This window comes from Hyposmocoma kahamanoa, unplaced genomic scaffold (genome assembly GCF_003589595.1).
Source record: "Hyposmocoma kahamanoa isolate Upper Pololo Valley unplaced genomic scaffold, ASM358959v1 185, whole genome shotgun sequence".
Classification (NCBI taxonomy): domain Eukaryota; kingdom Metazoa; phylum Arthropoda; class Insecta; order Lepidoptera; family Cosmopterigidae; genus Hyposmocoma; species Hyposmocoma kahamanoa.
This window is the reverse complement of record NW_020653715.1, coordinates 1,011,884-1,039,124: the sequence shown is the minus strand read 5'-3', so window position 1 is coordinate 1,039,124 and position 27,241 is coordinate 1,011,884. Positions and strand designations below refer to the sequence as shown.

Here is a 27,241-nt window from a genome sequence, read left to right as displayed (position 1 = left end):
GGATTTGTTTTTATTATGAAGACAGTAGTTTTATTATGAAGACTAAGGTTCCAAATAAGCAATTTACAACACGTTATAACGATATTTTGTTTTTACTTCTATTTGTATGAGCTATATAAGTAAAACGCATATTCTAGAAACATTATATTAACAAATACTTTACAAATAAACACGCACTATCATATAGTACACGTAACATAAAATCAAATAAAACAGTGACTAGCACGAATTTGCAAATCACATCAGCTTTTGAGTATTGAGTATTGACTTGAGCATTGAGTATTGCAGTGAGCACTGAAAATCATACTCGAGTCCTTGCCATTAGGGTCGTATTTCCAGTGCTTGTGTTTCCAGTGCAATCCTGACTTGAGCATTAAGTAGAGTTCTAGAATACGACCCTGACGGTCGTATTCCTGAAATGTACTCAATGCTCAAGTCAGGATTTGAGCAGACTTGAGTATGATTTCAAGCATTGGAAATACGACCCTAATGGCAAGGACTTGAGTATGATTTTCAGTGCTCACTGCAATATTCAAGTCCTGACTTGAGCATTGAGTAGAGTCTTGGAATACGACCCTGAGAGTCTTTAATTTTAATAGCAGTAGAGCTCCTTGTGTAAGACTTTGTCCAGGGAAGTACTGCCACCTTACCTATTTCTGCCGCCAAGCAGTAATGTTAGCATTACTGCATTGCAATTTTGAAGGGTAAGGGTGCTGCTGAAATTATATGCACATGGGTCTTGTCAATTTATGTCTCAAGTTGACTAGCGCAGTGGCAGTACCCCTCAGATCTTTGCGATTTAAAGCTCTGAGTGGCACTGCAATTGTTATACAGTGGTGCCTTTAGTTATGTTTATTGATCCCAGAGCGCCGCCGACTGTTCCGATTGTTAATATGAAAATGACGATACATTTACTTTGGCGGTTTTAGTATTCGTTTGCAGAGCATTCTTTTGGTGCACTGACGACATCGCCGCTGCCGGCCGCGCTGTAATTATAACAAAACACGGAAACTTATTTTGTTGCTCAGTCACAGTTTAACACATTAAACAAGAGCAATCTGCAAAAAACGTTTAATAAATTTAGTGAACATTTGTCAACAATGATTTTATAAGCACAGTATTCATATTTTACGGATTGTAATATTCATTCGCTAAGATGGGAGTTTCTAAAACACTAAGACAGTTGCCACATTCTCAGCGTCAGTAATGTAGCGAAGTTATTGACGCTGCTTAATGTCACTATGTTCGTATGCTATTCTTTAGTATCTCAAATGCGTATATGGGTCTTATTAAGTAACAAATTAAATTACTTAAAAATAACAGTAAAGTTCAAAAAACGGATGTTAAGCATGGTAGGATAACAACACATTTTATGGCAACATTCTCCTAACGGAAGTTGCCATTGCTATGACGTCATGGGCGGAGTTTAGTTGAAGATCGAATTCGGATTCGGTTGGCGGGCGCGGCCATCTTGGTGAATTAGTGACCTGGCGATTCGGTTTTAGTTAGTGAAAAATCATTTGTCATCCACAATGTCCGAAAGGGAAGATAATGTGTATAAAGCTAAGCTAGCCGAGCAGGCTGAGCGCTATGACGGTGAGTACTTATTTTCCTTATATCGTTAGGTATCGGGATGAAAATTCTTCTGTATTTTCGCCGACAGTTGAACGACGATTTGGTGATAGTCAGGAAAAATTCTAGATGTAGATGTGCAGTGGACCCCTTGCAGTACCCGTTTTGCGGGAGAAAAGTGTCCGATGCAGTCATTTCGCTTGATTTTATTGGGGAAACTAGAGAATCAATGGCATTCGTTAGGCTTGGTCAGCGATCGATGCGTCATCCGCCGGTGGGATGCCCTTTACCTTTTTTACCGAGACCAATTGATAAAATGACTCGCAAACACCTGCAAAAGATTGATAGGGTAGTAAAGTCACGAATTCAAGGGCACCGAGCAGCATTTCCAGTGTGACACATGCAATTACTATGGTAATTTTCGCGAAGGGGATTTGTCACTTATTTTCCCATCCCTGTAAAATCGATGTCATTATGTTCGTTCATGCATGTCGCACCTTGAGCAGATCACTTGACTGGCGATCGGTGGTGGAATAATCTAGGCTGTAACAAGTTCTGGGTTGATGAAGATGCATTAAATTAGTGTGTGACGCCTCTAGTTTTCACCTATTGTTCGTTTTAGCGCCACGGGAACTTGACTGCGAACACGCGACTTGTGCATTCATCTTGAATAATGCACTCAGTACTTATCTAGCACCTATAGCTATTCTTTTAAGTGCTTTAACACCTATGTGGTTTGCTGACATAGAAAATTGGTTCCATTCAGAAAATTGAGATAATGAATCAATACGACAGCTGCACTCTTGCACTGGTTGGTTATCAAAGTTCAATAACCTCCTGGGGCTCCAGTTGAAGAAAATGTATGAAAGTATGTGCAGTCATTGTGATGTAAGAAGTGATCAATAGATATGTAAGCTGATTTAGAATTTTTCATACTTGAATAGAAGAGGTGATAAATGGTGATAACTCAGCCATAGCTTGATAAGGTCATTATCTAATTAACCCCTACTTGTAATTGTATTGGGGTCAGTATATCTTGTCTTTATTTTCCAAGTTGAAGGTTGTTTATAATGACTTAGCCTTTTGCAATGCACATTTTTGCGGAATTATGTCATATTTAGTCATTCTTTTTGAAGAATTTTCTGTTCTGCCTTTGAGTACATATTCATTTAAGGAATGGCTTGCCAACTCATTCTAAATTGAGGAAGTGAATTACAAACTTCACGCCAAGGTTTCTCATTTTAGGGCTTAGAACAGTTTGAAAACCTGAGAAATGTGATCAAAATGATGACTGGAAAAGTAATGTGGTAGATTGCCTTCTACATTGAAGTAACTAAGTGTGAAAATGCATTCCAATTACTCAAGTAATACACAATGCAGGTGACAGAGATCAATGAAAGAACCTGCTGGTGGCCATTGCTTAGTCTTAACTTGTCACATGCCCTGGAGACAAGTGGTGTCTTTTATGATTTTGGTACTGTAGGGTCCTAGAGCTATGCGGTGTCTCTAACATGCAGTTATGTCTTCAACCACTATTTAATAAAATTCTGTAATTAAAAAATTTATCCTTCATTGCTTAAAAACATCCGGTACTGTCCAGGTTACCATCTGCCTGTACCAGACCTACCGGTTTTCAGAGCTCATGCAGTCATTGCCAAATAGTACTTAGTAATGGAGTACTAGTTTCCTATCAAACTGTCAGACTGGACCAGATCATATCGCACATGACAACTAACATAGTATTATCTCAAAATTGCTATTATTTATATTAATATTACCTCATTAATTTCAAAGCCACAGTATTGTCCTGTCATTTTGAAATGAAATCATATATGAACGACATATAAATATAGCAAAATTTTGGAGTTAAATTGTTAATATAATGCAATTTTGAGACAAAATGCGATATAAAGCAATTTTTGAGATAATAGGTACTATGTAAGTTGTCAAGTACAAATATGTTTTTGCATTTGCTAATATTATCCTTTAGTATTGTTTTCTGACAGGCAAACAGTATTTGTTTGTTTACATTTTTGGGCATTTTCCTTTATTATCTGGTTTTTTTTGCTAATGCAAGTCTCATACATTTCTTGTGAACTATGAATACTGCACTGACTCACCTGTTTGCAGATTTTGTCATTGATTTCAAGGGTGTTTGCTCCCGCTATCTTGTTCTTGTTGTAAGCAAAAATCAAAGAATCGCAAGATTATAAGAACTTATTTAAAAAAGAAAATGAAAACTGTGAAAAGTTTAAATAACTGTTACAATGTTACATTATTATGAGTTCTGTACTCAATAAAATTAACAAAAAAATTATTAAATTGATAAAAACTTAACTTTTGCTCATTGTATTGTGACATCATTTGTTTTCTTTATCACCTTTTTGTGAATCTACAATAAAAAAATCATTTGAGATTACCTCAATATTGAATACAGCTTTCAATAGCAGAAATATTGTATTGTAATTGTTTGACATAAACATTCATAATGCATTATTTGTTTAACAAGGTGACCTTCTTTGATAAGTTTAAGGGCTACTTTGTATTCCTTTGAAGACCAGAGACCAACTCGGAATGAACTTTATTCATCTAAATTAAATTGCTTCTTTATTGAGTTAGTCTGGACTAAAAAATCTCCACTTTTCTTTGTTTGTCTAGGTATTTTAACTAAACAGTAATAGAATTTCAGAGGAGGCTAAGTGCAGGCCGAAATTTATATATAAAAAATATTTTTTTTTAAACTTAGTAAATCATTCCATATTAACAATAATACTAAGGCCAGACAATCACACTTAGGTCTTATACTAGGAAATACTCCGTACTACGAGTATTACAGCAAAGATATGAACTTGTTGCACTAGCCAGAAAATAGATCAGGGTCAATTTAGAAAAGTTCCATTTCCAAATTGGTCCTACTGGAAATTGAGCCCAGGACCTCCTCATCTAGCGCCCACAGTGTTAACCACTAGGCCACTGAGGCCATTGATTAATAAAACAGTTATTTACACTCTAACAGAATAGCAAAAGATATAAATTAAGGGAAAGAGTTGAAGGAGACCTGTCTAAAGGCAGACAGAAATTATAGACGAAATTGTTTGTTTTTTTATTATTTATTTTTATTAACAATTTCAGAAATGGTTGAGGCAATGAAAACCGTTGCTTCCCGCAACGTGTCCGACAACGAACTCACAGTGGAGGAACGTAACCTCCTCTCGGTCGCGTACAAGAACGTCATAGGCGCGCGCCGAGCCTCGTGGAGGATTATCTCCTCCATCGAACAGAAGGAAGAAACAAAAGTAAGTGTCTGCCTTATAGCTTCCCTTCACAGAACAACAACCTTCCTGTGTTACTTTAAGATAATTTTCAGGCTGAATTGGTTTAGGCAATCTGGGACTAATGGATTGCAACTAATAAGGTATGTTTTGAAAAATTATTGTATTTTCTCATTGTGGAGAGTTTTCCGTAATAAATTCGTATATCTGGGATGGAAACGAAACGGATATTGCAAACTATGTTATGTAATCCATTGTCAGGCAGTGACCTCCTCTCGGAAGCCTGACAGGGTATGCCCATGTTGATCATGTTAGAGAAAAATGTGTGCAGGGTTCTATTATTTGAACAGGTTTCCTCGCGATGTTTTGCTTACCGTTAGCGTTCGCGCAGTAGTGTAATTAAATAAGTTTTATTGGCACACTCACGTGCTACTATTTCTATCACTCGTAAATTACCTATGTCGGAACCAAGTCTAAATCTCTATTAAAGAACAAATTGTTTTAATAATTCGACACAAGCCACTTCTGCCGAAATATCCATACGTACATATTTTTGCTAAATTCAATAATCTGTTTACAAAAGTTGTTCAAAGACTATGAATCATAAAAATCAAAAGTAATGCTAATTACATATTGTACATTGAAACTTCCGTTTAACGTCTTATTAATTCAAAAATATCTGCATTTTTCACATTGTCTCGCGTCACTTGCTATTGAGGTCATTAAGTTGGGCATTGGGGTCACTCACTTGCTTAATCTGCATAGTATTGATCCATTAACTCTTTATGTTTATAACTCGCTAAATGTGAAAATTCATTAATGGCACTTGAGTACTCATCTTTATGTATAATTATAATAGAAATTTCGTAAAATTAAAAAAAAAATTGCTTAAGCAAATACACAGAGCATTGGTAGTCTGGTAGGAGAATTGGATTGCTCGAGAAATCCTTAGGCGGCATAGATCTTTCGTTATAATTTAGTTTAAGAAGGAAAGTTATTCACAAGTTGATATATTCACAATCCTTGGAATGTCACGGCCATGTGAAGTCCCCAACTGGAAATGGCCTAAACCTTACCGTAGACCCGTACGAACATGATGATGAACGGTACATCAACTATACTCAATCTTTTTCCTTCAGGCGTGCATGTGGCCATGTTTGCTATGTTTTAAGGGCCGCAATATTTTTGGGCGATGACATATTATATCAATATAAATAAAACTAAAAATATTACGATGTCCGGTGCATGGTCTACTACCGTTTTCCGACATCGTCCGAAACAAATACTGTCAAATAAGTAATTCTCGACCAAATTAGAAGATGGATAATGCAAACGAAGCTTCATACTTAACATTGCCTTTTGATTATATACAACTACTTATATTATACTCTTGGTCGAGTGTTACTAAGTAGTCGTACAAATCGACAGTAATTGTTTCGGACGGACTTCGAACTGAGGACGAGAGTAGACCCCAGGAACGGGCAAGCGCGTGAGCCGTTGATTAAGATTTTTTAAATCTTTGATCTGATTGTTTTTAAAAACACTTTCCTAATAGTGTTTCGGGGTATAAAAGCTGGGCGGGCCGCAGGTTGAGTATGGCTCGTTTACATCATACATAACACATTTTTTGCCCTGGATTATTAGGTCCAACAAATTGATCCACTTGGATGAATTGAGCAGGTATATTGTATATGTTCCATGATTTTTTGAAGTTCGAGTTCAACTGGGGTGACAAATGTCACACAAAATCCAATGAATAACAACTAGCCAATGTATAATTAATCACACAACTAAAATTGTTGCATAGTTTTTACTTACTATTATTTCTTTTCAAATATTGTTACTTTATAATAAAATAATAGTAGTGTATAATAAAATAATAATTGACTAATTTAATATATATAATGTGCCAAACAAACACACCTATAGCCTGGTCTTAAACTAGGGAATTCCCTGTACTATGACCAGAACAACAGAATTCACTCTATTACACAGAAATTCATTTCTCAATCGAAAATGAATCTGGGACCTCCACATACAACGCCCACGGTGCACCATAGGGTCACCGAGATTGTCAAATTATCATAACTAGCTTTATTAATTTTTTTCAGACCAACATATTTTCGTTTTCTTAACTCAAAAGATATATGTAAAGCGATTAGTGGTGAATGCTCGCTATTGAAATTTTTAGTAAGTTTGTTTATCTTACTTAATTATAGAATATCGTATTCGCCGAATGCATAGCCTTATCAAATAGATGCATTGGACTGTTTTGTTCTGCCCCATTCTCAATTAACATCAATGAATTTGATCTGATTATTTGATTTCAAACAAGATTATTTATTGACAGTACTACTATGTGTCTTGCAGAGGCACTCCTTCATTTTTTTCTTTTTCACGTAACAATAACGTTGAAGGCCAATGGCATAAAATATTTGAACAATGAAGCAATTTTTTACCTTGCACTTTACTAATTGCAAAAATAGTAATGCATTCAATGTGTGTCTGATTCTTTGTTTGCAAAATCAGTTAATTGGTGCTACAATTGAAGAAGGTTGAAATTGTAGTATAAAAACCGATTGCTTAAAATCTTCTACATGCATTTTGTTTTTATTAAACACTCAATTCTATTCCCAGTGGATATATTCTATTTCAGCAATAAAAAAATGCAAGTTTAACTGCCTCCTTGGCAAACCAGCATGGTAACCGTTGCGGCTTTGCTGGTCTACCACGTAGAGGTCCCTGGTTTAATTCTCGGGCCGGGAGAAATTTTTGTATAGCCTACATTTATTTGTCTCGTTAGTTTGCGTGTAATTTTTGGTTATTTCATGTGTGTGTCCATGGCACCCACTATACAGGGTTTCCCTAGTGCGGGGCTATAAGTGTGTGCGATAAAAAAAAATGTCCTTTGTTACGTTTTACATGATAAAACTATATATAGAAAGTGTGATACACGTACATACAGTTCACGCCCTTTTGCACCGGGATATATAGTCTTTCTTGCACTTGCTACGATTTGGACACAATCTTACCTAATCAACACGCATCAATGCTTTCGAACACTCTTCGGGTAAGGGTACTGACCTAGTCTTATCTTCAGGACGTCCTCGATTTTACCATGGTAAGTTCGCTTTATTAGCTTGCCCACTTAAATTCGCTTTTATAAGTTTCGTCAATTTTCTTCGATTTATCCTTTCCATGTGTCCGAATCATTTTGTGATAGCCATAAATATAGATAAGCATTCTTGTGATAGGCATTGTTAAGACGGATGTATAATGAAAATTACAAGAAAACTCAGCTAGTTTTTGTTTTTACAAATGAACCATACAAAAATCCATCACGTGTGAAGTAACTAAACAGTAATTTAAAAAGTGAACACATGTGAGGAAGTTAGGCAATTTCATGGAAATAGGTGTGGCCCCCATACGGGTCTGCGCCGTTTAGAGAATCCAGGCCATGTCCCATTGTTTGCCTACATGCTAATCGAGGAGAGAGGCCTTCATGCTTGCTTCTACCTATTTGCGTATATCGATTTTACTGAAAAAAAAAAAAGTTGTTTACCATTTAAGTTTTTCATTAATAGCCTAAATGTTGGTACTAATTCAAATAGGCAACACATTTTCGTTATATTCATTAAAAGAATCTCGTGTATAACGAAATAATCACCCAGGGACACAGGCCTAGTGTTTGGTAATTTATTGTTTGCGTTCGCCCTTTATGTTTACCGTGATGACGAGTTTTAATGTAATAACAAGACTGTTTCAATCAACAAATATACGTCATGAGCCCAAGTCCGTAGGGAGAGAGACAATTACATTATAGTGTAACTAATAACATAATTATATGTAAAATAAAAATATTACACATCGCATTACGCCACAATTACTTCGTGCTCCATACACTTTGACTTACAGTTACATATTTCGGAACGGCCGCTGCCACCGTGCTTAAGCCACCACATCGACCATAGTTCATATAGGTCATTTAAAAAGATACAATTTTACACAGATAAATTAAAATAATACTATAAAAGTAAATAATAATGTCATGTCAACCAATTTCTCGTTAATAAACAGAGATCGGAAGAGGTGTTTATAAATTGGAATAAGCGGCATTTAAACTTACATTTAAACTGTATACACCAATCGCTCTGGCGGGGTCTTAACCAGTTTCTTACCCAAAGCGCGGGTTTTAATCTATGTCTGCTCAAAATCGTGAACGGAAACGGCGAGTACGGAATCGGGTAGAATTCCATACAAGTTACAAACTTGGATGTAAAAATTTTTATGTGACGAAAAAGAGGCAAGTCCACACCAATGGGTATTGGTGTGGGCAATTCTTCTGCTTCTGCACCTTGCAATTCATTGGATTGTCACTACTAAGGATGCATATTACAATACAATTTTTACGAAAATCGATTCAAGTGCATATGATCTAACGATTTTTTAGTGTCGATTTATACAATGCGATTTTCAAGCATATTGATTCAATAGGAAGGTAAATCGAATTGTCAAGATCAGAAAGCAATAATAAACATTTTGTAATAATATCGAGTTACGATAAATATTTAGTTGTAAATAGGTTTTGCCCTCGATTTTGGGCAATAATGGGTTTTAACCCGATTGAATCCCGGGTGCTTGCCACCTACGATGATCAAGATGTTCAATCTATGTATTAGATCCTTTTGCATTTCAATAGGTCATTCTAGTTCCATTGTGACCCCGGGACTAGCAGCCGGTTTAACGATCGCAATAAAACTGCAATCTATTGCTAATGCAATAATGCCCACCTCCACTATTTACCCTTCAGTTGTTTACTATATCGCCCACGGGAAATTGTATTGTTAAAATACTTTAACACTAGGTCTAACTTAGCTTAACAAAACATGGATGTAACGTTTTCCAGGGCGCAGAAGACAAGCTGAATATGATCCGCGCGTATCGCAGTCAGGTGGAAAAAGAGCTGCGCGACATCTGCTCCGACATCCTGTCTGTTCTCGACAAGCATCTCATCCCCAGCAGCCAGACTGGCGAGTCCAAGGTGTTCTACTATAAAATGAAGGTAACATCGTTAACTACAAATTTTGCTATGAATAGTATATAATACCAATTGGTACCCACATGATCGAAAACGTAATAGAGTCAACATCAAAGATGGGAGGGAGGATGAGCTGAAGCTAACTGCAAGCCCATTTTGGAGAAGGGTAGCTCTTGATAGAGCGCACTGGAAAGATCTGGAGGAGGCCCAAGCCAAGAGGCATGCTGAGTGAGTGAAATAATAACAATACACTCAAATCAGGACAGCGTTTGTAGCCCAGTGCGAGTATGATTGCTTCTAAATCGAGAGGTCTACGATTCGAACCCCTATGGCGGCAAGTACTCAAAAGTTCAGTGAAGGAAAAATCGCTGAAGCTTCCAACTCACACTGCGCTAGCGTGGCGAACTATGTACTAAAACCTCTTTTTAGGAGAGACCGTGCCTAACAGTGAAACGTATAACAGGTTTATGATGATGATTTAACTTCATGACTCAGTATGAGGGTTAGTAAATTGTACGAAATGGTAAATGGAATTTGTGCTAAGGTAAAAAAACTAAATAACAACCGCTTTCCATTACTTTCGAGAATGCTTACCAAATATCAGCAAATTTCATTAATTACATATCTATTCTCATATCATCAGACAAGTCTTAACCAATGGCAGCACTGTAAAACCACGCCGGCTTTGGAGATACAAACGGTCCTTCACCCTATTCCATTTGCACTGCGGAACTAATTTTCGGATTGCTGTTTTTGAGTTAATACTAGAATTTCTAAAATCACAGGCACATAAAGACTTGTGATGTCATTTCAATGATAAGTCAATATCAATAGCCCCAAAACGCTAAACATTTTCTGTCATGTGGTTTTCATTAAAGGAATGTAGTTTTGTAAATGTACGCTGTGTGTTTGCAGGGTGATTACCACCGATACCTGGCGGAGTTCGCGACGGGCAACGACCGCAAGGAGGCGGCCGAGAACTCTCTAGTGGCGTACAAGGCAGCCTCGGACATCGCCATGACCGAGCTGCCGCCCACGCACCCCATCCGCCTTGGCCTCGCGCTCAACTTCTCAGTACGTATTACGCCTACCACACGCAATTGGTTCCATTTGGTCTCAACTAAAGCACACTCTCGGATTCTACGTTCGTTTGAAGTTACCTCAACGGCAGGCGCTAATAAGTTCCGGTATTGAGAACACCGCGCGTCTAGTATGACATCAGCGCATATCTTGAGTCGTAAATACGTCACAAATCTAACATGTGGTCTGTTTATCGAGGTATTATCTCGTGACGTCAGCCTAGTGTTAAGAAAGAATGTTGAATGGTATTTATTATTTTACCTTTGTTTTCAGTGTAATCAGCTTTTTGGACTATTTGTTTGCGCTAATTATGGCAGATTAGCGATGCGCGAATTTGAATGTTACTAATACTAATGATTCGAATGGGTAAATCATTCGCCTTAGTCGAATACAAACCTATGTCCATATCAAATCATTCGAATACGATATTTAGTCAGTTACTAGTTTGTCAATCGAATGACAGGATTAATAATTACTAACGAGTCGTATCGAATAAAGCGTTTGTCTTTGAACGATCATCAACAAAATGGATTACATCAAGGTCACGCTGTTCCGCACGTGTTGCAGGTATTCTACTATGAAATCCTGAACAGCCCGGACCGCGCGTGCCGGCTGGCGAAGGCGGCCTTCGACGACGCCATCGCCGAGCTGGACACGCTCTCTGAAGAGTCGTACAAGGACTCCACGCTCATCATGCAGCTGCTGCGCGACAACCTCACGCTCTGGACCTCCGACATGCAGGGCGACGGCGAGTCCGGTGAGGCCCGGTCCAGATCCAGGACGCCCTCCGCGGCGTGGACGCTCTCTAATCGTACTCCGTTTGCGTTCCAGGTGAAGCCGAACAGAAGGAACAAGCACAAGACGTCGAAGATCAGGACGTGTCGTAATAATTTTTTACGTTCTATTTAAATATAATAAAAAAAATAACTATAGTATCATGTAAGACCCAGCCCTCGTCGACAACCGGTTGCCGTTGCCGCCTCACATCGCTGCCGCGCTAAATTCCAGTTCTGGCCGAATCACGTCTTACCGTCTCGTGACAAATTGTCTACGTATCGCCCACGAGTACACTCGACCCTGATATATGTACTTTTGATATATTTGTTTTCGACTATGAAGGAGAATAATGTATAAGAAAAAGTACTTTGGTATTGCATTTTATCTGTATGTTCTAAGATGTATTTTCTTATCGGTACAGTCATGATCTCTTAGCTGCTGTCCCGTTCGCGTTTCGTATACAAGTTGCGGTGTCTCGCGTGTTTCACAGTAGAATGTCACTGACAGGGATTTTTACTATAAAATATGCTAGACTTTCCATCCTTCCGACGGCTACTCTAAGGTGGGAATTGTAAATTTTCTAAGTATTTTATACCGTGTGTAAAATTAATGTATTTACTCTGTTGAGACTTGCGCTCTTAGCGGCATGAATGAATTTAACGGGTCCTCTGTCGCTCGCCTCCCGTTGGACTTGTCTGCACAATCTTTTTATACATGGACGTTCACTCTCTCAGCTAGGTTGTTTTGAGACTGTTGCTAGATTAGAGGCGCGTCGCCGCGGCCCTCCGCCCCTCTGCCCCTCTGCCGAACGTAAAGCTTTGGCCGGAAGTACCTTCAGACCGTGTCACCGGTAGACGGAACGACGCTGCAGGCGGCACACCGTGGCGGCCATTGCTGTCAAATTTAATTTCGCACATATGTATGTAATCAATTCTCTAAGCGGAGTATTCCCAACCGGTCTATCAATTCGTCCGTCGCAATGTACGAGAACGTCACGGAATAGCATGTTCTGTCTCGAAACAAACCAGAACGCAGGCGGTACGCTCTGTCTCCCTGCTGTACGTGCCGAGTGGTCGGCGTACCAGTTATGTTCGGCGGAGGTGCGATGGCGACGCGCATTAGGCAGAGGCGCGACGCCGCGAGTCTTCCGCGTCAGCTCGCTGCATTTGTATACATTTGAATCATTCATTATATTTTAACGGTAACATTACATTGTTAGGGTGGTATATGTAGTTACTTGCAATATTTAGCTAAGTGATAGTCGCGTCACCCTGTTGGTCTTTATGTATCTATCGAGCGTACGTATCGTATTTATTGCAACGGTTTGTGTAAATTGTGACTACTGTGTAGTACTGTCGTATCGTTTGAACAAATGCTCGCGCCCTCGCCGGCCGCACAGTGCCCGCTTCGTTCGTATTGCAACATTTGGAGTATTCACACTGAATCGCTTTAATTACTTACGAGTATTGTGATAGAGATTTTGTATATTTTAATTTATTTTTTTAATTTCGCACGTCTCTCGAAAGTAAAAAAATTGCTGTAGCGCTACATCTTACTGTTTTACAGGACGAACCGTAGTTGTAAAGTTGTGCTAGGTTTAAGGTTATGCACTTGAAAGTATGCAGCGGCCGTCGCTCGAACACATTCCATCTTCCTCCGCGTGTCGCCGACTGCGCGTCGCGGCGCGGCGGCGGGTCGGTCTGGGCCTGGCCGGCCCGTAGCTGGTCCGGGCCCGGTCGGCCCGGCCGACCTGACTGCCCGAGGCCAGGCCCAGACGGGCCGCCCCCGCTTCGGCCGGCCGAGGCGGCGGCCCTGGGCCGCGGCGCGAGCAAGTGCGTGCCCGAGTAAGATATTAGCGTTATTTTATTTGATTTTGCAATATTGCATATATTTTGTTAATTTATCCACAAAAATACTGATGCAATTAGCCTTAGTGTTATGCAATATTGATTTATGTCCTACCAACTACATGGAAATTTATTGTAAATGACAGTGTAAATCTAATAATAAAATTCAAAAGTCCAATATTTTGTTTTATTCTTCGTCCTGTATTAAATAAAATATCCATATATATTATATAAAAATATTGAAAGACAAAATCTAATATCTTATCAGATTAGTGAAATTCTTGATTATGGTGACGCGATGACCAGTTTCGAGTAGTTCTGGCATCTAGTTCCCAAACGAAAAACTGCGACATTCTGCCGGTTCTTTTCTAACATTGTAATGGCAGCAAGACGATACGCGGAGATTCCTGGGAATACAACGAAGCGTGGTTGACGCAGAAATAAGGCACACCTTTTCTGGGTGTTTATAAATCTAATCGTGATGCTTTTTTTCTCGAGATGAAAGAATAATAAATACTAGAATAAAATCATGACTTGGTAAGGCTCATTTTACATTGCGGCGGGACGGAATGGAATGGAAGCGTCTATATATCGCCTCGCTGCGCAAGAAAACGCGCGCTGTCGCACACTGCCTGTCTTCGCGCCACTTCCTACGGATTTAGGCTTCTCCAACGGCAGTTGCGGAATTCTCGAGCATGCGCGAGAATTCTCTCGTATCTAGTTTGTATCTTACACAATTGATTATAAAGTTCATTATGCTATGTACGGACAACGGCACACCAGACTACACATTTTTGTTCGAAAATCGCCTCCAGTGCAACGGAACAAGATACGTCAATGTGTAGCTTGATGTGCTGGCGTCGTATCAATATCGTTACAAAAATTCGCGTCCATTCGGATCCGCCGCAATATAAATTGAGCCTTAGTAATATTTTAAGTGCTGGGTAATGATGACGTTGAGATAAGGCATACAATTACATTCAGTAGGTAGTAAATAGCAACAATTGTAGTATATAACAACAGTATCTGTCTGCGTCACAGACATTTTAATACTGTTTTGATATATGTCTATGCTTTGCGTAGTAGGCATTTCTACTAGTTGTGACGTGCGTGAGCGCGTTGTTGCGCAGATGGTTTTTAATCTATAAAGGTGAAGCGGTGTTTATTTTTTCCACCCTCTGATGATGGAACCAAATTGATCCGAAATGTCAAAAGCAATATAAACCGTGCGGTAGATTTTATCTGTATTATTACCGCAGAGCTCCCTTACTTCTGAAAGCTGCAAAGATTACATCTTGCACCCATGAGGGGTGATAAGAATGGCACAAGTGGAGTTACGTCGAAAACGTTTATTGCTCCATTAGATACAGAAAAATATAATCCACATCCTCTCCAATTCTTGTAACTCTAGCGATTAATATTGTAGTTAAGAGTGGGTTATTTTTTTCTGTATCTAATGGAGCAATAAACATTTGACGTAACTCCATGGCCTACATTCTTCCGACTGCGCGGCCATCGTCAGTCGCGCTCAACACGCGCGTTTCACGCGGTCTATCCTGCGCTATTAGCCTTTACACGGACGCTCTATCTGTTATAACAAAAACGAACACGAGCAATCGCACGAGAAAGAACGTTAACAGGTACGTGCTGTCTTTCCCGCTGGCTATCCTATACGCTCCGGATCACGCGCCATAGAGTGACTGTGTAAGGAGGGCTAATGTCGTGTCTGATATTTTGTTTATTCATTATTTTTATGATAAGTGTGAACAGGCGGCAAACTGTCAATAAAGCTCCGAATGAGGTGGCTCCGCTGATATGTCTGGCCTGTAGTGTTGTACGGTAGCGAGGCTTGGGACTCTAAAAGCCACCCAGAGGCGTCTTGAGGCCTTCGAGATGTTGTGCAACCGTAGAATGCTTCGCATTAGCTGGACCCAGAAAGTTCTCAGTAAGAGAACTTGCAGACCGTCAAGAAAAGGAAAGTTGCGTATCTTGGACACGTTCTACGGCATGAAAAGTACCGACTTCTCCAACTGAGAATGATGGGCAAGATCGAGGGTAAAAGACGAACTGGAAGAAGCCGTGGTTGCGCAACATCCGGGAATAGTTGGTACATTCCCGGATGTTGCCAGCGTAGAACATCTGTTTCGCTTGACTCAAGACAGGGAAGAGTTCTCCAAGCTGACGGCCAGCCTCCAGTAGTGGAGAGGCACTATGATGATGACGAGTCTATGATACTTTTGTCTACCTTTTTTTTATTATATGAAAATATAACTCATTAACAGAGCGAGTTTGACTGACTCACGTAAGTAATGCACACTATTACTATTTGGCGGCAAAAACAGTTAAGGTGGCAAAATTTTCCTGGATGAAACTTTTGCACATGGACCTGTGCTGTGCTACTTAAAAAAAAAACCACCGTACCGCTAGTCGTTAGCTTAGTGACACGATGGGTCCCGCGGGTAAAATATTAAAGACATCCAGATTATTTGGGCACATTATCAGTATAGTACTAAGATGTAACGCAAATAGATTCAATATTCATGCAGGAAGTAAATAAAAGCAAATGTTACATACAAAAAGAAATTTTATTGCACAGGGATATATTAAAATACTTTACACGGATAACAGTGGCATACATTATACTAAAATATGGCATGTATAGACTGTTCTGTACATATAGCCAAATTAAAACAATGAAAAAGCATTTGCCAACAACTTACAGCCATGTTGAAATAATTTTATACATTTTTCGCTTTGGTATTGGAATAGAATAGAATAATAGGAGAAAACTTTGGGTGTTGACTGAAAATTGGACAATTTGATAATGCCTCCAAACAGTTCAACTGGGAAGTATAATGGGGAAACTTCCCTTGGGGGAAACCATTTGCGAGCTCTAGATCTAATATCCCACAGAATAAACGGTTAATTACCTCTTAACGAAAAAAGGCACAACTATGCGTACTTTATACAGCAGTTTTGCCTTGTTTCGTTCCGAGGGCAGCATACTTAAAAAAGGATATAGTTTTGTATGCCCTTTTTAACCGACTTTAAAAAGGAGAAGTTCTCAATTTGAATGTATTTTTTGTATTTGTGAACCAATTTCGATGATTCTTTTTTTGTCAGAAACGGTTATCTCAGTAGTCCCATTTTAATTTAAAAAAAAAAAATTCCATCTCTAAGGCAAATTCGGGGGTGAAACAGGTTTATTGATTTTCACCGTTTTCCGTTAACCGACTTCAATAAAACTTGGCAAATAGTTTCACAAATTTTTGAGGTCGACTGTTTTAAAATATAATTTTAGTACAAACCAATGACATTACAAATTGGTTCAGACTAGTTTTCATAAATTGCCGTATTTTAGGCGACATTTTCACTTGTCCAGTTTCCAGTACCCATAATTCAAATCAATGGCACAAAACATGCTGAAGTGACATCACATAAACATACATGCCTTCATATTATACAATTTACACATTGTCCCTGCTGTCTCGCCTTGTGGTAGCCATAGCCGCTATACACTGGCAAAACTTTGGTGTTTCCATAAATAATAAAGCCAAATTCCGTAAATACAAAGTTTGTGTCGTTTGTGATATCCAGGCATTGCTGAGCCGCTTTAGGTTAGTGTAATTTGATCAATTAAAGCCGGATAAACAAAAAGACACACCCGTGACGTCACGCCCAACGATACACCTGTGTACTTACCGACCTTGGAGTAAGGTAATGAATTTAATTAAATATTGACTATGGCAGTGTGATTTTATTTTGCAATTATTATGAGCACGTTCTCTTATATAATTTCTGAGCACACACGACAGTAGTATTCTAAAAAATATAGTTTCACTTGGGTGCCAATAGCAGCACGATTACATTTTTACCATGCCGTACGCATCTCGACTTGCGTAAATGAAAACATAGCTTTATTGAATAATGCTCTGGTAATATCATGAAGAAAATGAAACCAAGGCGAGTGCAAAGTGTGGCCCTCTATAGGCCAATTACGGAAAACGCACACAAACTGTTCCCTTATTCGAATACATCGGTGTCCAAAAGAAGGAAATTGAATCTGGAGTATGGCTATTGATTATATAATATCATTAACATAATTTAAATAACCTATATTACAGTATTATATGTCTAATACTTATATAGCATCTCACTAGAACCAAGCATAACATTGTGCCCGAAGCTTCGAAAAACACTTTCATCAACTACATTTGATTTTCAACATGGTACATTATAATGTTCTAAATACAGCGTGGAGACACGTGCCTAGCAGTGGGACGTATTGCCTGATGCCTTATAGCTAAAAGACCCGTGCTCAACACACAAACCGCATTTTTGGTGCGTGTCTGTAAAATTAGAGCACCACATTAAAAATCGATTTAAAAAGTATACATTCATAATTTAAAACAAATTATTATAATAAATTAAAATTATTTAACTTAATTATTCAATAATATTATTAATAATAATAAGATAGAAATTTTCTTTAATAATATTAAGGCCGAGTCGCAGCCTAGCAGCCTATTAAGAACGTGCAATTAATGCTTTATTTTGTATCATCCAGTGTTACAATATCAATGAACAATATTAAAGGCACAGTGTTGCCATTTCGTATCACCATCCTAAAACGACGATATTTCGTAAAGATAAATAAATTATTTGTTCAAAAGCAACCATTATTATTGGTAAAAATGTCACGAATATTCCATTCCCTAAAATATAGAGGCTATCACCAATTCTTCATTTATTAGTTGATGTACAAGGTTTATCTCACATTGAGCCTACTTTGGTGAATCAAGAAACTGAATTTAAACCAAATCTCGTCATTAAAAGTAACACTGAACGCATCAAAACTATCGAATATGTTACAAATCTAAATGTATAGTTATATATAAAATAACGTAATGAGTAAATATAGCACATCACATTAAACTACCTCACATCAGTCTCGCGTTTTATATTACATTGATTGATTATCTATAACCCCAACGCTATTTTATCATTAGAAATGTACAATACAGTTAATTTTGTTTCAATTGTATACAAATCGCCTAACAGTCTACCTGGTGGCAAGTGATAACCCGCCATGTGTATGCCGAAAATGTGTATATAACACGGTATAACTTATTATATACAAATAATCACTGAGTAGAATTTAAAACATCATTATTTATTTACTTCCATGATGACTTTCTACAATATTGTTTTTTTTTAAACTAGACCGACTCGTTCGATTCATTATTAATATTATTTTATTATATGGTTTTGTGACTGATTAGGCTGCATAAGAATGGTGTGCAAACTGTTGCACGAGCTTACATGAAAAAATATGCCTCAAGGCAGGTCTCTGATCCAAATCGCACGTCTGTAACGTCTTTGTAATTATCGCAAACAAACAATTAATCCAATGTTTTGTTAGAAAACAGGAAACTGGTTTTTGAACAGTTATAATAATAAAGAGCCAAGTGCGAATGCGGCCCTCGTATTCACATATTTTGAATATGACCAAATATCGTACATTTCCAATAGATCGTTCCACCGCGTCCCCGATCAAAAGCCGCCAAAGCGCGACGCGCATCGAACGTACTCCAACAGTCCAAGTTTGAATAAAAGGAATGCATAACGACAACAAATAAAGTTTTAACGAAAACATCACCGGCGAGGAACGGCGAGGACCGGCTAGGCCAGCACGCACACCTTGCGCAGGTCGGCGTCGTCGGCGTCGGCGTCCAGGTCGGCGCGCACGGGCTGGCGGCCGGCCACGTCCGGCAGGTAGCGCTCCTCGTCCAGTCCCTTCCGCTCGTAGAACAGCAGGTAGGCGGCCTTGGCGTCGGCCGGCGCCTGCTCGCGGCACATGGAGTCGTTGTAGCACAGCCACGCGCCCGAGGGGTTGCGCGCGTACGCCACGTAGTGCCCGCCGCTCATCTGCCCGCTGTGCGACTGCAACAGAATAGAGTCTGTTGCAATCGACACCGTTGCCGTTATTTATATTTTAAAGAAGCTTAATAATCTTCTTTGTTCACTTATCTAATTATTACTTGTAATAAACGCCCCGTTATGTCGTCTATAAAACACCAATAACCTTTCCAATCGAAGCTTGCATAGCCATAGCGTAGCACGAAAAGTAGTTTAACAAAAAAAAAAGGTTTTAGTAATATTTTCGTTATATATCACACATTTAAACCGCTAAAAAATTATAAATTATTATTAAACCTTTCTCATTTTTCACGATTGATAAAAAAATATTTTACAATTCATAACTTGTTTACATTCTTAACCTCGAATTCCATCATAGAGCATAGAAATGAAAACCATTAAATACAGTCAACAACACATCAAACTATATATAACATTTTTATTGAAATATCGCCTCCAGAGCATCGGAACAAAATCCATCAATGTTTAGCTTGATATGCTGCCGTCCGTACATGCCACCACAGATATTCGAACCACTCAACTCTCAATTGAGAAGAAACCCACTCTGTCCTCGCAGAGTCGTTTCAGCTCCACTTACCACAACAGCGTACAATCTGTACTTCAGATCGAAGGGATCCTGGTCCTTCTTGAGGTGGTGCTGATGGTAATCAATGAGGTTGTCGTCGCAGACAGGCGTAGTGACGAGACTGGTGGACTCGAGTCTCTCCCTCGTTCGCGTCTCTATTTCCCGCGGCTTCCGCTCCACGCGAGGCTTGTTCTTCTCCTTGGATGGGTACACCGTCTCGTCGTCAGTGTCGCTTTCTGATATTGGTTCTGAAGAAACACCGATAGTAAGTTGTTTAAGTTAACAAGCTCGAACATAGTTTAATTCTTCTTGTGTTCTTCAAGCGAGAATATTAACATAGTTATACAGGATGACTGCGGGATTGTGTAACAACACGATATCAAATAATCATTTATTCCATAGGTAAACTAAATTCACACTTGAAAACTCATTTTTTAAGCTGTAACACGTAGAAAAACCTTTTCAACACGGTGGGACTTGACCCGCCACCTTACTGCACCGTAGTATTGCTCTTACCAACTGAGCTACGGGTGAAGTTATCGAGTTGTCGAAATTTTCCTATGTGTTTTTATTAAATATGTTTGTACGAACTGTTAGTCAGAGATTTTAGAACCTTCTGAGACAGAATCATGAAAGGAGCAAAGTCAAAGTCAAAGATTATTTATTCCATAGGTAAAATAAATTTACACTTGAAAACGTCACATTTAAGCTACTGCTCGTTCGCTAAGCTGACTTCCCTGAGAAGAACGAGCTAGAAACTCTAGGGTTTGCTCTTTTCAAATAAACTTAAATGCCACTTTTCATAAAATTCGTGTAGAAAAATACTTTTAACTTAACTTAGGAAATGATAATTTTAATATACGCTCCGGAATCTTATTGTAAAAACGTATACAGTTCGCCGTAAAAGAATTTACCTTAGTTAAACGAAATCACATAGTATAACATGAGTTTGGATTTACTTCTAAGGTTAATATTACGGATATTTTCTTTCTTTAGGAACACAACGCAACAGATTTGAAATCGATAAGCTAGTAACTTTTTCATGCAAAAAATTCCTATGGTTTAGGATCATAGGTAGTTAGTACCTGAAGTTTTATCAAGTTGCTTTATTTGATATCATGGTTTTGTCGTAACTGTGACTATTCGTTTAATCAGTTTGTTTTTATACGTATTTTAAAATTAATTGTAAGTCGACCATAATGTCAGTATTAATTTGGGATTCATAACAATTTATTAATAAAATATTTTACTGAAATAATTGAAAAAAGAAACTATAATAATGAAATTGCAATCCAATGATTGACTCAAAACTGAGTTACAAAACAATGAGTCACTCTGTATAATTCACGGGCCTTACTTCTTTTACTTATGCAAGAAATGTACTTAATTGACAACTTTAAGGGTGCTCTCTCTAACGTTGCGACGGGACTCAATTTTAATTCTGATTGTGGCGAAACGTGCTTTTACTGATAGACACATTACATAAAAGGTAAAATAACGCTTTATTTGTCAATCTCGCACACATTGCGCAGTGAGATATTCCATATTGTAACAATAAGTTGCGTCTGCGATACTGACTTGTAAAATATTTTTTTTTTATTTCGAAGTTCAGATTTAGTTTTTTAATAATAATATAGACGCTTGGCCACAATCTGATCACGACGATGTGACCGATGGTGATAAGCGTTTATCTAAAAAAATGCTTATTCACTCTAGCCTTAAATAGCCTTAAATTGTAGTTTTCGTTATCTTTTGTTTATGAGCAGTTACTCAAGGTGGCTTTTAGAAGCGGTCTACAGCTATTCAGTAGCGACGTAGTAGCGATGGAGTCATTAACCGTCTATATTCACACACGCACGCGACTCACGCAGCGACATAATCTCGATAGAAACACGATGTAAATGCGATCCAAACGCGATGCAAACGCAATGCAAGTTTTTAATTAATTTATTTATTTCATTTTTAAATTTACAATTAACAAAACGCAACAATGTGCACTAACCGGTACAGATTTTATCGCATATAATGATTCAACATAAGTGACTGCATCCCCAAGCAAGTGTTTCCGTCGATGCAATCGCCTATAAATCGCAAGTGTATCGATGCAATCAAACTCGTGTTTACAGGCACGGAGTGAAGACACTCGTACGAGACACTGCACTGAAAGTAATGCGGCGTACACCTGAAAATGACACCCGGACCCCCCGGGGGTGGTCATCGAGTCATTTTACCTGACACGATAGGGCACGCCGGGAAAATCACCTATTTATTATAACTACAAAGTTTAAAATTACTAAAGAATATTATTATTGTACCCGATACATCTTTCAGATTTTCACAAGTTATATAAAAAGGATAAAAGTAAACAAGTCCACATTATCTCACACCCAATAACGGATTTACATAGCTTTATTATATATTATATTTTCAAGCAACCCACAGGAATACTAGAAAACATTTTACATAGCTTACCCGGCATGGGTCCGTCGACGAACATCGAGGATCTTCTTCTCAAGTTCTTAAGCTCGAGATGCCTGAGGATGGTCTCCTGCGGCACCGACGCCAAGTACGCCGTCGGGTCGAAATCTTGGAAAGGGAAGTTGACCACTTTCTGGGACTTTATCCATTTGTTGTTTACGTATTGAAAACGTTTTAGGTGAATTATCTGAAAGTTTCATACAGATTGTTAATTGATGTTATAGCGCTATCTATCAGATACCAACATAAACTATGTCTCTATTGCGTATTTATACTCTTGAGATGAAATCGACGTCTCACAATGTAAACAAACAACTGTTACTGTCAACGTGACACCTCATAGATCATAAACCTTTTCTCTGGTTCGTTTATTAATAATTTCTTTTCTTCATACGAGTATTACGAGTAATAATTATAATGGAAAATACCCTTTTCGGTTAAACAACTTAAACCATAGTAAAATATTTTTAGTTGAGAAACGATGATGTGAGGAAATGAGAAGAGTCACGACGCAAAAAAAAACTTAGTTTTTTTGATTAAGAACATAAACTGTATGTATAGTTTTATTTTCGATTTTACTCAGGCGACATAGGGTTAAATAATGTATTTTCATGTATAAACCAAAAGCGTATCAATTTTATTCGCTATTGTTGTAAAATTCAATTTAATTATTAAATAAAAAATATTATTTTTAATACAATATAAAAGTAATAGTATTACAGCAATAAATTATTGTCAATAACACTTGTACATAAAAGTATTTGTGTTTGTATACAAATAAAATACCGAGTAAACAAAAAGGGTAGCCAAAGGTTGTGCATTCCCTAAATATTGTCAATAGAATAAAAAATCTTTGCACTGGAGTAAATTTTTTGAGGTTATTTTATTAAATAGGGATTATTTTAAATAAAAATTATAATTTGATAATAATATTTTGTTTGTCATACACACAATTTAAGAACAATATAAAACATACATTTTTAGACCTTTTCAGTTTTCCACTATTCTTAAAATCTTTTTTTTTCTTCGTTTACATTTTTACTTCGATTTCATTTCAGAGTATAGTGCCTACCCTAAATTGAGCAAGCAAGTTGTGAACAAAATTAGTATTATTTGTTTAGTATTTTTTTACAATAACTAAGTGACGGGGCGAACAAGTCGTGCGCCTGATAGTAAGCGACACTCCTGCGCATAATAGTAGTAGTACCACTCAGAGATTTAAATCACAAAGAACTGAGGGGCGCTGTCACTGCGCCCGACAATCTTGTCTTTTCTCTCTAAAAGAGAGATAGAGAGAAAAAGTGGCAGTACTTCCCTGGACGAACTCTTTCACAAGGAAGCTCTACTGCTACTAGAAGTATGAAATATCATACTAAAGTGAGGGGAGAAACAAGTCTTGCGCTTGGCGGTAAACAACACGCCTATCCATTACAATTGCAGTGCCTCGCAGTATAAATAATAATAATAACGCACACACTCAACATACGCACTAGGGAAACCCTGTGTCGCGGGTGCCATAGACACACACACAGACAACCACAAATTACACCCAAACTCACGAGAGAAATAAATGTACGCCATACAAATATTTCACCCGGCCCGGGAATCGAACCTGGGACCTCCATAAACCATTTATTTCAGGCCATAGCCCATAAGATAATGGTGTTAGTTACAAAAGAAAACCTTAAAACTATATTGGTATGATTGCAATGAATTTTGAAATATTGATACAAAATTAAAATATTAAATTTTGGAAAATGCACAATTATTACTTAATTTGACCAGTTGTAACGTTTACCCAAAACTTTAAAATTGTACAGTCAAAACTATGGGCAGTCAAAACGATGTTATTGTACTGTACTCTTATTGAGTTGTATGTACGCGGTGTATATCTAACCCATAGACCACTCGAGTACATTCACTGACAAAAAGCTTTAACAAGCGTAACTTTCACATCTTTTGTACAACGAGTGAATCTATGGGCCAGCATGTTTCCTCTAACAGCCAGCGCTCTGCGCTCCCTTTCAATATCTAGGTCATCTTTCATGCTGTCAGTAATGACGTGACCAAGGTTTTTAAACCTATCAACTCTATTAAGAGGCGTGCCACCAAGCATTACCAATATTTTTTTACTTTTTATTATTTACCTGCCTTTATAACAAGCAGTTCACTTTTATTTTGAGTTGTACTTCAGCCCTTGCTTGGCTGCATACCTCTCACACAATTTGAGTAGTTTCCTAAGCGCATTAATAAACGGCCCCAGCAGCACCATGTCGCCAGTATAATTGATATTATTGACGCACATATTGTCAATGAAGCATCCAACATGCATGCTGCCGAGTTCATCCAGAAGCGGATTTATATAAAGGTTGAAAAGCAATGGTGACGTAAGCCCCCCCTGCCTCACACCGCAATCGAGTCAGTAATCATCGGACACCTTGCCTGCCCATCTCACCTGATTTACTTGGTTACTTTACCAATATTTAAGTAAATGTATGCATTCCGCCGGCACATCCGTGGGTCCTAGTTTGTCCCGTAATAGGTCGTAGTTCACAAGGTCAAACGCCTTTGATAGATCCAGGAAACACGCATACACCGGCGTTTTCCTTTCAGTGTAATACTGAATAGTTCTCTTAAGGCACCAGATGGCATTTTCAGTAATGTAAAATGAAAATGGAGGTGTTTTTTTTTTAAATTAAATTGGAACAGAATTTTCCACCTCTGTGGGACAGCTGGTTGAAAATAACCGCTTCCGCCTTGTGAGACGCATTGCTGTAAAGCATACTATAGTCGTGCCGTCACTGTATTTGTGAGTTTGTTGTACTGACATCGAAGCTAATTGGAATAAACTTCGCTTTTTCATACAATTTCGGCAGTCAAGAGCACATAAAGCATGACACGTCGGAGAGTTATTATAGCAAGCGGCATAGAGTTTCATGGTCATGCTTAACGTGCCCTTAACCAATTACTAACCAATATAGGTGGGAGCCTCCATATCTGCAATTTCTTTGTAGCCGGCTGAGCACTCCGACACGCCGAACAGTGGTATCGTTCTTCTAACTTCTCCTCCGAGGTGAATGCTTTGAGACAGGACGCCAGGTCGATAGGTCGTGCCGCTTCTGCCAGGCATTCGCTCACTGAGGAGTGCTCTATCCACGCCTGGATCAAATTTGGAGAGATATTTCTATTAACGTGAGTTTATTAATACGGGCCTAGCTGTCGAGCTGTATAGTCTGAATTTTTTAAAGACGGAGTAAAATGATAGTTCATTGCGCTCGTGTAGTAATTTTTATTTATATTCGGCCAACTGCTGGGCACAGGTTCATTTGAATCGTCACTTTTTGTAAATTTATACATGCACTGCATTTAGAATAATGTCTATTAAAAATACAAAAAATATAAAGAGAAAATATATTTTAAAGTTTTATTTTAATTCAATTCATTCGCCTGTCCTTAATAAAACATATATAAAAAAAAATATTTTCGACACAAGTGGACCTTCCTGTCAAAATAGCAATAACGCAATTAGTAATCAATGGAACGTCGTAACATTCAAAACTCAAACAATTTTGGCAAAATTTTACCTTCTTTTACAATCTATCGATAAAACTGTTGACAACAACTACATGACTATTTAAAATTTTATGAAAATTGGCAACCCTGCAAATATCATTTTACGCCGTCTTTAATGAAGACACGCTATAGTGAAAGCAAATTTTCATTAACATACAAAAAGGTCGACAAGAAATTGGCTTTACCTTTTCCCTAGTGGACTGGTACCGCAGATGCAGCGCCGTGGGGTCCCAGTCGATGGCCAGCATGACGGAGGAGCGCGACCTTCGGTATACCTGCCGCAGCACGCTGAAGTCCAACTGACGCAACTCATTGGACTCCGAGCCCTCAAACAACATCACACGTAAGGATAAAAAATACATACCTTTGAATTGTCACTAGGGTAGGCAGATACTCAAACGTCTGTCTCTACACAATTCTGTCAAACCTCTCTCGCTTCACTTACATTTGTCAATCTTTTAACAAAAACTCTCCTATTCTTCTGATGTGTTTTAAATTGTTTTATAGATTTGTTTTAATTTTTTAAAGTAAGTGCCTTTATAGGGTATTTATAATAAGAACATATGGTGTAAGAAATTGATTGAACTGAAAATGGTATTACTGGACACATCAAAGATTTTCTTAATTGAACTGTTTTTTGAACGCTTATTTTGTAACCATAGAGTAGATTATTTTACAATTAAATTTTAATAAAATTTTATTCAAATGTTTGTATTTTTAAAAAGTTTTGTTATTATATTTTTGGAAGTCGTTTTGGTTAGCTTATAATAATTCGTAGTGTATTTAGGTACCCGAAATTCTTTTTTTTAAATTAATAGTCAAAAATTGTCCTTCGAAAATGCCCTAAGGAGAATGTTGTCGATAATACTATGAAGAGTACGTGATTTGTAGTTCTTGTATTGTTAAAATTGGTTGGAATTTATCGATTGTATTAGAAGTTTGTGCGCGTAGTTATCTGGCATCGCGGCGTGTGGTTTTCGGTTTAAGCATATTCTAACAAGTAGGTTTTACGAATAAAATAAGTGTGTCAATTGCGTCACCAGTTTTATTGCGATTTGCAACTTCTATAAGTCTATGCACACGGCGTATTTGATACGCG

The 27,241-nt window shown here is 38.1% G+C and overlaps 2 protein-coding genes across 2 annotated transcripts in view; one reads left to right on the top strand and one right to left on the bottom strand.

Annotated features, from left to right (window-relative positions):
• Positions 1 to 1,439: 1,439 nt before the first annotated feature.
• LOC113226221 (14-3-3 protein epsilon) lies at positions 1,440 to 13,388 on the top strand. The gene is made up of 6 exons (XM_026458782.1): positions 1,440 to 1,596; positions 4,705 to 4,868; positions 9,751 to 9,906; positions 10,798 to 10,956; positions 11,530 to 11,719; positions 11,794 to 13,388. The coding sequence occupies exons 1-6, from the start codon at positions 1,533 to 1,535 to the stop codon at positions 11,847 to 11,849; spliced, it is 789 nt and encodes a 262-aa protein (XP_026314567.1). The 5' UTR covers positions 1,440 to 1,532; the 3' UTR covers positions 11,850 to 13,388.
• Positions 13,389 to 18,048: 4,660 nt separating this feature from the next.
• LOC113226238 (ubiquitin carboxyl-terminal hydrolase 32-like) overlaps positions 18,049 to 27,241 on the bottom strand; it is a 57,134-nt gene continuing 47,941 nt past the window's right edge. Inside the window, 5 exon segments of the mRNA XM_026458799.1 lie at positions 18,049 to 19,529; positions 20,104 to 20,339; positions 22,564 to 22,756; positions 25,543 to 25,728; positions 26,328 to 26,468. Of these exon segments, the coding sequence (XP_026314584.1) occupies positions 19,269 to 19,529; positions 20,104 to 20,339; positions 22,564 to 22,756; positions 25,543 to 25,728; positions 26,328 to 26,468 (1,017 nt within the window). The 3' untranslated portion in view covers positions 18,049 to 19,268.